The following is a 14,214-nucleotide window of genomic DNA, read 5'->3' as shown; positions in this document are numbered from 1 at the left end:
AGACCTCCAGTACTATGTTGAATAGGAGTAGTGAAAGTGGGCACACTTGTCTTGTTCCTGATCATAACGGGCAAGCTTTCAAATTTTCACTGTTGAGTATGATGTTAGTTGTGGGCTCATCATATATGTCCTTCATTATGTCATGGTATATTCCTTCTTTACTCAATTTGTCGACTGTTTTCATCATAAAAGGATGTTATATTTTGTTAAATACTCCTGCATCTGTTGAGATGTCATATATCTTTATCCCTCATTCTGTTAATATGGTGTTTTTGCATTTATTGATTTGTATATATTGAACCATCCTTGCATTACAGGGATAAATCTTGCCTGATCTTGTTGTATGATCCTTTTAATGTGCTGTTAAATTTGGTTTGTTTGTATGTTGTTGAAGATTTTTGCTCCTGTATTCATCAGGGATATTGTTCTGCAGTTTTCTTTTCTTACAGTTGCCTTGTCTTTTGTTGGTGTCAGGGTAGTACTGGCCTTATAAAATGAGTTTAGATGTGTTTTCTCTTCTTCAGTTTTTGGAAGAGTTTGAGAAGGATTGGCATTAATTCTTTAAATGTTCGGTATAATTCACTAGTGAACCATCAGGACCTGGACTTTTCTTTGTAGGGAGGTTTGTTATTCAGTTCAGTCTCCTTATTCGTTATGGATTTTTTTACATTTTTCTATTTTTTCATAATTCAGTCTTGGTAGGTCATCTGTTTTCTGGAATTTATCTATTCTAGGTTATCGAATTTGTTAACATATAATTTTTCATAGTCTGCTATTATCCTTTGTATTTCTGTTGTTTGGAGAATATTGTGATACTCATAAATAAAAATGAATAATTCAGCTAAAGGATCTTAGGTAATGGTAAGAAAATACTTCAGCTTTATATTGAAAAATTTCTATTTCTATGGTTCAAGTGTTATGACATTTTCCTATGCAGTATCTAATTTGCTGTTAATCCTTTCTAGAGTATATTTTATTTCAGATAATATATTTTTCACATCTAGAGGTTCTTTAGTTTTTAAAAAAGATCTTACATTTCTCTCCATTATATTTGGTTTCCTTTAAATTCTTAAGTATATTTTTAATATTTTTATGAGCCATTTTAATGTCCTCGAATTCCCTAATTCCATTATCTGAGTCACTGATATTTTTCTACATTATGGATCATATGTTTATATTTCTTTGCATTCCTGGTAATTTTTTTAATTGGATTCTAGACTTTGTAAATTTCGTGATATTGAGTTTGATTACTGTTGTATTCCTGTAAAGAGTGTTGGACTTTGTTTTTGCATGACATTAAGTTACTTGTGGGTCAGCTTGATGTTTTTGAGACTTCGTTGGCATAGATCCAGAGTAACTATTCTTCCTGTCAAGAGTAAATTTAGTTCCACTATTTAAGGCATGACCCATTTGCCTAATGCCCTTTACGTCTTTCCACTTGACTGATGGGAATGTGAACTATTTTCATTTCTTTGACCTCTAGAAATTTTTCGGTCTACTGCTTTCCATTGTTTTTCTCCCTTGCCTGGAGTACTTTCCTCTCAGGCATGGACAGATAAATCCTCAAAGAAGAACCCTCTGGAGCCTGCTGGAAATTGCTCTCAGTGCAGCTCCATTCTTCAGTACTTTGCCTCACAAATTCTATGTACCACGACTTTCCTGAACTTCAGTCTAGATCTCCTTAACTTAATGAGATCCTGAGCTGTTTGGATTTCCTTTTCCTTCATTGTAGCTTGAAGACTGCTTTTAGATAGTAAGCTGCAGCAATCATATAGCTTACATCATTGGTGTGCTTCCTGCAGGGACCACAGTCCTTTGTTACCTGTGTCCAGTGTTTGAAAATATTTTCTTTTTTGTATAGTTTTCAAGGTATTTAAGGCAGCAGGGTAAACCTGGTCCCTATTCCTCTCTGTGGCTAGAAGTGGAAGTTCATTCAGCTTTCTATGCTGAGAAATGACCCAGAACTTTCAGATAATTTAAACCATATCATGCATTGTGAACAGTTAGTAACTTAATATTAAATTGAAATAATGCCAAGAAAGGATTTTTTTCTAATCTGGTGAGTTTAATTCACATGGAAATGAAAATTTTTTCATTTAAGCACAAGATATAAAAAATTCAACAGATTTTTTTGTAGTTCTATTCAGAGTTTCAAGTAGCCCTCTCGTAAAAAAGTTGACTGATACAGAAAATGATGTATCTGGAAATTCCTAGTGTTTAAAAATTTGTGCTAAAACATCTATATTTAACCTTGAAAGTATGTGACTTATTTCTCATTATCTGAGTTATATTCTTATATTCCTTCAGTTTTAGATTTGAAGATGAATATATGAACCTGCTGAAATGCTGAGGATAGTATAAGATGATGTGAGATTAAAGTTACATGAGACTGAGTAGAGTTGTAATTATAGCAATTAAGAACTACTACTAGGGAATTTTGAGAGACTTTTTAGTAAAGATATCTGTTACTTTATGTGTTATAAGTAATAACTATTCACATATTATAATCTATAGTCATTTAAATAATGGATCTGTTTTCTTTAAAGATTAACTCATAGGTTCCCAAATGTTCTCAGTTTGTAGTGCCCTTAGTATATCAGTGATATTTTCATGATACTTCAAGTTAAAGATAATTACATGAGTTTCCATTGATTAAGTATTTGTTTTAACAACTTAATGACCATTAGAAATATACATGTAAATTAAAAGGAAAGTATTTTAATTTTATTCTTTAATAACCATAGTTTTTTGCCATAGGATGTGTTAGATTATTATATACTGGACAGCTTTTCAAAGTTTGGAATCAGATTGGGCACTGCCGCCCTCATTTTCTTTTCCATATGCTTTTTGCTCCCAACTTGATTTTTTTGCAGCAGTGGCCAAAACCCCAAGTTCATAAATCTATGATGCCATGAAAGGAATGTAGTACAATCTAACATTGAAACTCTGAACTTCCTCTAGCTAGTAGTCTGTCCAGTGTCCAATAGATTTCAAATATTGCTGTGTTTCCCTTTGACATTTAAAATATCCCACAGCGCCCCTGTAGGTTTGCAACAGCACCTCTGTGAGCCTTGGCATGCATTCCAGGTACCTGAATTAATTCATTCTCTTCTTATGTTCATTACAGTTTTATATGGAATTCTGGAATGATTGGTGTCCTGATTTTTCTACTTCAACATAGAGAATCTTTTTTGATTCTTCTTGATTAGCAAAAAACTGATTTAACGATGGTGAAATACTGGAGTAGTTGATATTTTTCTTTTTCTTTTTTTTGTTAAACCCTCCATATTTTTCTTCTCTTAATGGAAAAGTGTTTACAGCAGATGCTTCATAGAAAAATTATTGAATAAGTTGGTTTTGGATACCATGGTTACAAATAATCTGGAACACAAAAAGAAATAGTAAATTAAATATTAAAACATATTAAATGTGATAAAAATGAAGTACATTTTTATTGTACAAGGTCATATGAATAAACAAAAGAGAAAGATGAATTTTATTGTAGGATGTATTAGGAAAAATAATTAAGACAGTCTATGCTGTTATTGGGTTTCATAGTGTAAATTATTGTCTTATAATAGATGAAAGATATTCTGATTGCTCCTTAAAGATATCTGCCCACTGAGCTGCACTAAACTGTATTGTGACTCGATGAATTTTTAAAATGGTGTATAAGGAAGTATATTCTGAACGATGTGGAAAATATTATTTTTGTGTAATGTATAAGGATATATTTGCTCTTGCATGTATTTGTGGTTTAATACACCATAATTATAATAGCCTGTACTTATTGAGTTTTACTATTGGCCCTACACAGTTTTTAGTGCTTTGTGTTTATTGACTCATCATCATTATTTCATTATAGTTTAAGTTCATTTTCAGTTTGTTTTTGTAGAGTCTTGAGAAAAGAGATAGGACCGGTTTGATAGGATGAGTTGATGATCCAGGGACATGATTGCATTTAATTGAGATCTGAAGAGTGGCCTGATGAGATTTATTTTAATGGAGTTTATGCTCGATGGAGTGATGACTTGATAATCTTAAATAGCTTGAGTGATTCGATATTAACATCTTGGGATTTGTTTTATTGAGCCTCTCCTCCTCCCTGAGTCCTTTCTCCCTCTCCCTCCCTCTCTCTCTCCCCATCCCCCTCTCTCCATCTCAAAACCTGGACATGACGGCTCTATTTTGGAAAATGGGAACCATGAAACGAAATAAACAGACAAGATGATTTTTAGTATTTATTGCATGTTTATTTAGGATATGCATGCTATATTCTTGAAATAATTGTGTTAAAGGTTAAATCTCATAGAATATGAGCGAGTATCTCATATTTATGTTTATAGTTAAAGTTTAGATGCTTAATAAGCAGACTGTTGTTATAAGGTTATATTATATATTCTCATCACTGGGAAAACGTCCCTTCTGCTCCATTTTACTCCTAAACACATGGGTTGCACAGCTGCTAGATGATTGTACACTATCCCATGTGTATTAAGCCAACACAGCCTGAAAGAAGGTTGCATTTTCAAGCATGGTAGTAGCATGGCTGGTTGGAGACCCCAGAAGTGTAGCTGCCAGAACTCTTCCATCTGGCATCAGTGTTGCTAGGCAGTTAGTTCTACACAAGGCATAAATATATTTAGCTGAGCACTCTTCCTGTTGGAACAGCCATAAATGCCTAGGCAGAGATATGGATGAATGGGAAGATGGTCAAAGAAACTAATAGAAAGGTGTTTAATTGTAACCACTGTACTGTTTAAGGTGAAAGAACATGCAATACCATATGAAGGAACACATTTGAACTTTTACTATATAGATGCAAAAAGCTTGACAAATAATCTTTTAACTTTTATGAAGACCTTTAAAGAATTGTGAAATTGTAGTGAAGCATAGTTACTTAAAAAAAAAAAATTAGCCTTTTTTATGCATTGCAGAAGGTAACACAGAAATATGATTTTGTTTTTAAGGTAAAATAATTGTGATTGTCTTCATTTGATGAAAGTTTATTTCTGGTTCCATTAAAAATTCCCAGAACATTGAACATAAGTCAACATTCCATGAAGAAGGAAGTATTATGCAGCTTGCATGTGCGCATATCTGCATATCGGAGCACAAAATATTGACATGATAATTGCAGTCAAGCCTGAACGAACAGTGGCCTGTGGGAATTCAGCTGGTGTTGTACCAACTGGATGGCTGCTCAGGACACAGTTTGAAATGCAAGGTGCAAGTTAGCACTTTATTCAGCACAGGCAGGCATCATTTAAAAATCCTTGGGGGCAACCCTAGTGATGTGCAGATGTTAAAACAGTCTGTTCTGAAGTGCTGATATTTTTGAACACTAAGAGACTTCTAGATTCTGGGTATAAAATATTTGCACAATTATTAAAGACATAAAATATCCAATATTTTCCAATGCTTTTATGGACGTTTTAGATAATAAATGTTGAGTATATGCAGAAGTAACTGGATATGTAGTTAAAAGAGAAGAAACTAGAAAATCAGCAACTAGTCATTTAATTTCTAAGTATAAAACAGAAGAGGTTTTGTTTTGAGTTTCAACTTTGTATATTTATAAGTAATGTTGAATGAATAAGAATATCTGAAACAAAGGAACATTATTCAATGATATATTAAATCTAAACTGTTATGTTCTATTAAATGATTACTTCTTTGTTTAGAAAGTTCATCTGTGTACCATAATTTACAAATTCAGATTCAGATGTAGCTTAATTCTATTGTTTTTCTAGTTTGGAACTACCTAATTGAATAGCAAAAAAAATCAGTAATTTTTCATGTGTCAGGCTGACTCTTTCAGCACAAGTTTTGGCTTTCATATATAATTTGAATATATATTTTATATTGAAAAAGAAAATGTAATAGTTAGAAATTCTGGATTATGTTTTAAGAATTAAGTACTGATCTTAAAGCAAAATAGATATTGTAACTATATTTGGACCTTTAATATCTTTTATACCAAAGGTTTATATGTATTATGATCTTTTGATTAAGTAATATATTTTTATTCAGAATTTTTTCAATAACTTTTTACTGTAAAGTAAATATGTTTTAAAAATATTTGTTTTTAAGTTTTTCTTTTTCTTCTCTTTTTCAAGTTATTCATAGATATCATTCTGGTTATTTATTTTGCATATTCAAAATAGGAAAATAATTATAAAACAGTTTGTGAATAAAAAGATAAGTAATTTAATAATGGTATATTTCTCATTTCCCTGAACTTCCATTTTTATCAGTATTACTGTTTTAGAATCTTAATGTTTATTAGAAATTGAGAATGCATTTAAATAGAAAGTCATTAATAAGTATAAAATCTACATTTTAATAGATTATGTACTCAAATGAAAGAAAACATTAGTTCAACTATGTTTATTTTATGCATTATTATCTGTTAATTATGAGTAATCAATGGTAGTAAATTTTACTTTTTATTTTCTTTATTTTCTAATTCAGACCAACATCATTGCCTCATTTATAGTTAAATGTGTCTTTTAAAGTCTAATATTTCATTTTTGACATCTCATTAAAAATGGGCTCAAACCCAGAAAATATAATCCTGTCACATTGTATAATATATGGCATGGTCTATAACACAATAAAATTTTGATTCTTAATGATTTAGAATAATTTCTCAGATTTTTGAGTTTAGAAAAATTGCAAAAAGTTAGCGTGGTAATTCATGTGGCTAAGTACAGCAATCTTAAATGTTTAAATTTAAAGTACTCTTGGGAAAAGTGATTGGTGTTTTAAACTTGTACAAATTTGACAGCCTCTCTTCACTTCATTTTTCATTCTAAAGAAGTCTGCAAATATTCTTAGCTCACATCATTATAGCACATCAGTGGTTCTAATTAGCTAAACAGGAGTTTGTCTCAGTCATTGATCATCATCAACTTCTTGACAGTGTCTCTTTTTTTTCTGGAATCCTCTTTTATGTCTTGTAAATCCATAGAATATATATTAGTTGAACTGACCAGATAGTTTGGTGATGTTTTAAACTTGAAACAACTTTTTTCAGCATTTATTCTAAATAAAATATATTGCATTCATATTGTAGCACTGTTTTCCCTTGGGAGCATTTTCTTGTTATGAAAATATTAAATATCCTGTACCACCAGGAGGAGCTGCTGGACAAATCTCTATATAGATTTAGAATTGTGATTTTTTTTTTTCACTTTTGAAACTATAACATAGTATTCAGTTTTGGAGTTTTTGGTTATAAAATATATTATTGAGGTATATTTTGAAGTTTATATTTTATTTGATGTTTTACATTTCACTTATGACTTATACTTTTAGTATTATATAAGTCAACTTAATCTATTGAGAAGCGTGTCAGTTATTGTTATTTCAGTGATTCAGATTTTAGTGTGCATCAGAATCACTTGGGGCTTTGTGTCTTAGGCAGTTTGGGCTGCTACAACAGAATACCATGACTGGGTGGCTTAAACAACAAGCATTTATTTTTTGGAAGGCTAGAAAGTCTAATAACAAGGTAGCTGCAAATTCCATTTCTTCTGAGAGCTCTCTTATACACAGCTGCCTACGTGCTTATAACCTTCCATGACATGCGTGTATGTGCATGCGTGTGTGTGCATGTGCACGCACACACACACACACACACACACACACACAGAGACACATCATCTTTCTCCTGTCTTAATATAAAGGCACTAATCCCCTTCATGAGGGTCCCACCTTCATGACCTCTCAAAGTCCCCATCTTCAAATACCATCAGATTGGAGATTAGAGCTTCAACATATAAATATTAAAGAAACATTTAGTCCATAGCACCTTGTTATTGTTAAACACAAATTGCTGGGCCCTGCCTTCAGAGTTTCTATTCTCAGAGTTGATGGAAGATGGTATATTAATTACAAATTTCTAGAGGATGCTGATACTACTTCTCTGGTAACCTACACAAGGAAAATCACTGGGTTAGACGTGAATGATTTATGTACATAGCCGTGTCATAGAAGATAATCAGCCTGGTACCAAGCTCATTTGGAAGCTGCATTAATGCTTTTTTTGGGGGGTGGGGGGGGTTGTGACATATAGTCTAGTTTTATCCCTACTTCATTTAAAAAGACCACCAGAATTTATTTTGACATTAGTGAGGATTTTAAGCTTATTACAGAAGAGTGGATTAGAAAGACTATCCCTGTAAATTAAATTCCTGAGTGGTTAAAAATCGATTTATATTATATCCAGAAAGGAACTTAAGAGTAAATTTCTGGCTAGAATTAATGTCTTAGCTGTTTCAGCCTGGGTCTTTGTCCCCAGGTAAACCTCACTCATGTCCTGCCCTTTGATATTTGAAGTAATTTTTCTCCAGATGTCTTGATTGGACATAGTATTCTTTGGCAATACTCATGATTTTATAATGGTAAATTGAAAATTCAAGTGATAAGTTGAGATTACATGCTAGTGACATGTGATGAGCAAAGGGCATATATTTTTAATACATAAAATAATTTTATAAGTCATTAAACATGCTAAAATATAAAATGGCAGATACATTGGCAGGTAATAGCAAATTAGAAAAAAAGGTGTTTTAATTTCTGAAAGTATGTTTAATATCACTACTGATAAAAGAAACATAAATTAAAGCACAGTTGAAAACTAGACTGTGATTATGTGTTAAACATGCTATTAATGCTTGGTAAGTAGAAAATAATTAAGCAGGATAAAGTGGAAACAATAAAAACAGTAGTCATAATATGTTTAAAAAATTTTGGATGTGGTCTATTCCAGCTCTCTACCTACTGTATGCCTACATCCAGAGGGCTGAACATGGCTAACAGAAAAATTCCAAACCATGATGACTGGTCTTACAGCCTTTTAAGACCACTAGTCTTTAGTACTGCCTGATAATGACCTGTTTTTTTTTTTTTTCTGTCTCATGTACTATTCCAGCATCTTAGAAGACTATTTTATGCTTACTCTCTGTCAAGTTCTAATACTTTGTTTTCTAGTTCACTCTCAGCTGATAAATAGGTGTTATGAATTTGTCAAATTAACTTTTGTTAAATAGAGTGCAGGGTGCTGGATGATGAGCCATGGTTCAACAACAGATAGCAAGAGAAACTGAAATACTGAGATTTATGGGTCCTGGAGGAAGCACCAGGTATGCCTCAAGGGACTGCATAGGGTGGTCAAGGTGGAGTGCAGACAGAGACAGACAGACAGGATCTGGAGCATATGCCTTTAGTTGTGTTTCTAGGTGGAGTGCTTTGTGGTTTTTGGGCTAAGGCAGGATTGGTCAATTCAAGTCTTAAGAGCCAGGTTTTGGTAAGGGGTGCATAATGGAAAGGTGTTGGGAGGCAGGGGAGACTGTTGATCACAAGGACTCTTGGGAAAGTCATATCAGGAACTTAAATTTACTAGGATTCTGTGGGCTGCTATCTAGGGCATGCACTTGCATGAGGGCCTAGTGTAAGTTTAAGGCCATTGCAGCCTGGTTGGACCTGGATGCCTAGGCAGCATGGAGTGGCTTAGCTAAACTCTCAACAATATCCTTGCTTCTGATACCATTGAAAAAATAGAATCTCTTAGAAGAGAGATTCTTCCCATTACCATGTCGACATATCTGAATCTATATTCATATATACATATGCATATATAATATATATATATATTTACTAATTTATTTGGAAGAACAACTGCTCATATTTTCATCTAAGGCTAAAAAAACTGTGTGTACACTAAAGCCCTAAGGACCCAAGGGTGTCAGGGTGTCACTCTGCACTTCTCCCTTCTCTCTCACACATCATCAATATTTCTCACTGTCCTGGATTATTTCTGTCAACATATACTCATGCTGTTTATCTTCTTTCTTAAAAAACCATCTCTTTTGATCTCATATTTCCCTTGAACTAGTATTCTGTTTCACTGCTACTTTTTACAGCAAAATTCCTTTGAAGAGTTATTATTATCTCCATTTTTTTCCTGTTCTCTTTTTTTAGAAAAAAACTTATGTATTATTTATTGGGGTGACATTAGTTAATAAAATTATGTAGGTTTCAAGTGTACAGTTCAATACTATGCCATATATACATTGCATTGTGTATTCACCACCCAAAGTTGAGTTTCTTTCTGTCACTTTATATTCCTACCCACTACTCTCCTAAATCAGCTCTTGTCAAAATCACCAGTGACCACAATATTGCTAAATCCAGCAGTCAGTTCTGTCTTTGTCTTCTTAAATATGTTTGCAGCATTTGGCACAGTTATTGTTCCCTTTCTTCTATACTTATTGTCTCTCCTGATTCTCCTCTTACATGATTGCTTATCCTTCTTTGTATCATTTGCTGTTTTTTTCTCATCTTACTAACCTATAAATGTTGTAGTGCACAGGACTCAATTCTCAGACTTCTCTATCCAAAATTACTCCCTAGGTGATCCCATCTACTCTGTGGTCTTAAATATAGTTGGCTGACTCTTACAGTTTATATCTTCAGCCTTGACTTATTTATTTGTTTATTTATTTTAAAGCAATAAGCATTTATTTGGCTTCGGAGTATGCAAGTCGGCAATTTAGGCTGATTCAGCGAGTAGTTTTTCTGGTCACAACTGAACTCAACCGCGTGTAGACAGTTCTGGAGGCTAGAGGTTCAGAATTGAGGGGTCAGTAAAGCCATATACCTTCAAAAACCCGAAGAAGAAAATCCATCTGACTTCTTGACTGATTCCAGACTTGTTTATCCAACTAGCTCTTGAATGTCAGTTAGGCCTCTCAAACTTAACATGTTCAAATCCCAAATCCTATTCTCTCACTCTCATTTTCTATATCTGAGCTAATGTCTACTCCATCCTTCTGGTTGCTCAGATAAAAGCCTTGGAAACATTCTTGATTTTTTGCTTTCTTTTACATTTCATATCCAGTGTATCAAGGAGTCCTGTTAGCTCTGCCTTCAAAATATCAAGAATTTTATCACTTCTCAATATCACCATACCTACCTTTTATCCAGTTTATCTTTTTTTCTCACCTGGGCTACTGAAATTGCCTCCTAACTGGTCTCTCTGCTTCTACACTTAACCTCTAGAGTCTATCCTCAACTCAGTAGCAAGTCTGATATTTATAAAATAAATTATGTTTTTTCTCTGCTCAAACCTATCGTCTATCTTCCCATTTTACTGAAAGTCAGATCCAATGTTTATAAGGCTTAGAAGATCATGTTATTCCTAGTGATCTCTCTGTCCTCAGGTACCATTCTCCCCTTATCCATACAAGGGGAGATACATTTACTTCTTTGCTCTTCTTTGAATATACCAATTATGTTCTCGCCTACTTGCTGCTGGTCCCATGGCCTGGAAAACTCTTGCCTGAGAGCTCCATGACTCTCACTTCCTTCCTTTAAGTCTCTGCTCAAATATTTGGTAATCATACAGAATAGCAACAGTCTTCCTTTCACTCCCCATTTCTCCAAGACTAGACATCCCTTTCTGTTACCCTAGTTTATTGCCTTTATTATACTTATAGTCAGTTTACATACTGTGTGTTCACTTATTTATCATTTGTTTTTAGTATGCATTTATACATTGAACTAGAATGTTTATTCCATGAAGGCAGCCACTTGTTTATTTTGTTCACTGTAGTATCTGTAGTCCCTAAGACAGTGCCTATCATGTAATAAGTGCTAAATAAATACTCGTCGAGTGAACGATGAATTAATGTCTAGAGATGGGATCTTTTTTCTTTTTTCTTTTTGATATTTATGGTAGGTACTCTTTCAATCTGAGCACTCTGTTTAATTCTAAAACATTCTCAGCAGTTGAGAATAAATAATGCTAAAAATAATGCTTTGTCATTCATCTTACTATTATCTATTTCTGGAACTCTTTAGGCATATTGTAGTGAAACCTGCATGTCTTAATGTTATTTTTATGTTTTTAATCTCATCATTTTTCTATACAGTATTCTAGACGAATCCCTCATTACTGCCCTCCATTTTACTAATTCCATTTTTGCATCTTGTTTTGAGATTAGCTCAAGTAATTGTTTTTTGATTCAGTGATTATAATTTTTATTTTCAAGATTTTTAATAGATTTTTTAGACCTAGCTGTTGTTTTATTTCTTGTTTTTGGTTTAATTTTAGTCATTCTTTTGTGTCTTTAAAGATTTTTACTTATTTTAAAGTCTTTTTCAGTGCACCTGTTTTCATTTTGTCTAGAGTGATTGCTTCTTCAGATTATTGAGTTAGTATGTGCATGTGTTGTGTGTGTGTGTTTTCTTCATGTATTTTGGATTTTTTTTGTGGTTACATCTTGAGTAGGTGGGTTGCAGTTATTCTCTTCCTCTTCATTCCTCACTGCCCCTTCTTGTCTACTGCCTTTTTCTCTCTAGAAATTTTACGCTTGCTACTAAATTGTTACCCTCACTGCATTCCCCCATCCTGAAATAGATTTCATATTGGTAGCTTGGGCCTCTTAGCGAACAGTGACACAAAATTTGCTATAGTTAGTGCCTGAGCCATAGGGTGTTTTGTCTCAGCTCCTGATTGGAGTGCTATCTCTGTAAGCTTTTATCATTTTAGACTTTTGTATAAGTCTTAATTCCAGGTAAGAATGGGCAGTTTTTTTCCAGCCCTCCTTCAGGAGTTCGGAGGCCCTCCAAGTCTCTGGTTTCAAACAATAAGCCTAGCTATGCTTCTGCATATTGAGCAGGACACTTATATTTTCTGTTATCCTCAGGAGCCATGCTCTTTGCCACTTTAGCCTACATCTGGATCTGGACAGCAGACAGCACCTTCATCACCATTCATTGCATTATGTTTCTATTTAGTTTGTGATCTTCAGAGATGTGGCTCTGTCTCCAGAATTTTTTTCTTCTGTATTTTTCTATTAATACTATAAATTTAGAGAATAGAGATGAGCCACAAAGTGTGACCTTACTATGCTAACTTATTGGAAGTCTAAATTTTTTTAACGTACTATTATACCATCTGAATTTCTTTCTTATAATTAGTGGTATACTTTTCTGATTGCATTCTGTTATCCCTCTGTGTCTTCTAAGGCCTTCTGCCTCATTTCACCCTTTCTCAAGTGAGAGTTCTTATTTTCTTCCTTACCTGTACACTTTCTGATTCGTGATTGATTTAGATACAGATTTCTATTTATTTTACCTAATTTTAAATTTTATAAAATATAGGAATAGGTACCCAATATCTTTCTCCCCTATTTATTTAATGCTCCCTTTTGATTCTTTAACTTTAAGAATTATAAATATTTTATTTTAATGTAATTCTGTATGTAAAATGTTTGTTAATAACAACATTTATTTTAAATTGATGATACGATGATTGCTTCAATTAAGGTTAAACATATTTTAAGTATTTTTATTATATATCGAAATCTGGAAACTAAACTTTTTTAATATGAAGTTGTCTTAGTTCTAAGTTGTTGTCACTTTCCATATGGTTTCTGATTAATTCAGAAAGCACTGTTAATCACAGATAATTTAATTTTCTCTATTTTCAAGTGACACTCATTATTAAGATGTGAAAATTTAAAAGATTAGCCATCAATTATGACTGATAAACTCTCAATGTGTATGTGTGTGTATATATGTTTGTGTGTATATATATATATGTACATATATATTATTTTGTTTCTAGAGAAAAACAGAAATCTGAAGCTAAAGACAGAAAAGTTTTAGAAATTCTGCAAGTCAAAGATGCTGAAATACAAGAATTGCAACAGGTGGGTGTTATAATAGAAAATGCTAAAAATATAATATTTGTTTCAGGTAATAGATCTTTATAGTTTTTTAAAATTATTTTCTCACAATAGTGTTAATTAAGAATATCAGGATCATTATATCAAACCACTTCTATTTGGAAACCATTAGAGTCAGGTTATTCTTTATTATTATATTTTGCTTGTAGCGTCTTACTTGTTTCCTGAATTAATAGGACAAGTTATTTATACATTAAAACTCTTAAGATAGTATTATAGTTTTATAGTAGTTTCTAGCAGTTATTCATTGTTTAATTGATTTTTGTCTTATTTTTATCAATTATTATTCACTTCCAAAACTTTATATTTTCAGGTGGTTTCATTTGTAGAAAAGGTCAACTGGGATGATTCTGTTGATCTTTTGAAAACTTGTGTTTTTGAATTAGGAGTCCTGTATTTTATGTATAATCAGTAAACTACACAATTACATATAACTTTATGTAATAAATATATA

At 32.7% G+C, this 14,214-nt stretch overlaps 1 protein-coding gene across 5 annotated transcripts in view; it reads left to right on the top strand.

Annotated features, from left to right (window-relative positions):
* The window catches only part of CNTLN (centlein), a 255,643-nt gene that overhangs the window by 42,754 nt on the left and 198,675 nt on the right, over positions 1-14,214 (top strand). For all 5 annotated transcript variants that reach the window (XM_039870922.1, XM_039870887.1, XM_039870754.1 and 2 more), the window contains exon 3: positions 13,640-13,724. In XM_039870922.1, coding sequence (XP_039726856.1) covers positions 13,640-13,724 — 85 coding nt within the window. The remainder of the gene's footprint in view (positions 1-13,639; positions 13,725-14,214) is intronic.

The sequence above is a fragment of the Pteropus medius genome, unplaced genomic scaffold, assembly GCF_902729225.1.
Source record: "Pteropus medius unplaced genomic scaffold, Ma_sr-lr_union100, whole genome shotgun sequence".
Classification (NCBI taxonomy): Eukaryota; Metazoa; Chordata; class Mammalia; order Chiroptera; family Pteropodidae; genus Pteropus; species Pteropus medius.
Note: the sequence above shows the minus strand (reverse complement) of the source record. Positions and strands in the feature narration are given on the sequence as shown.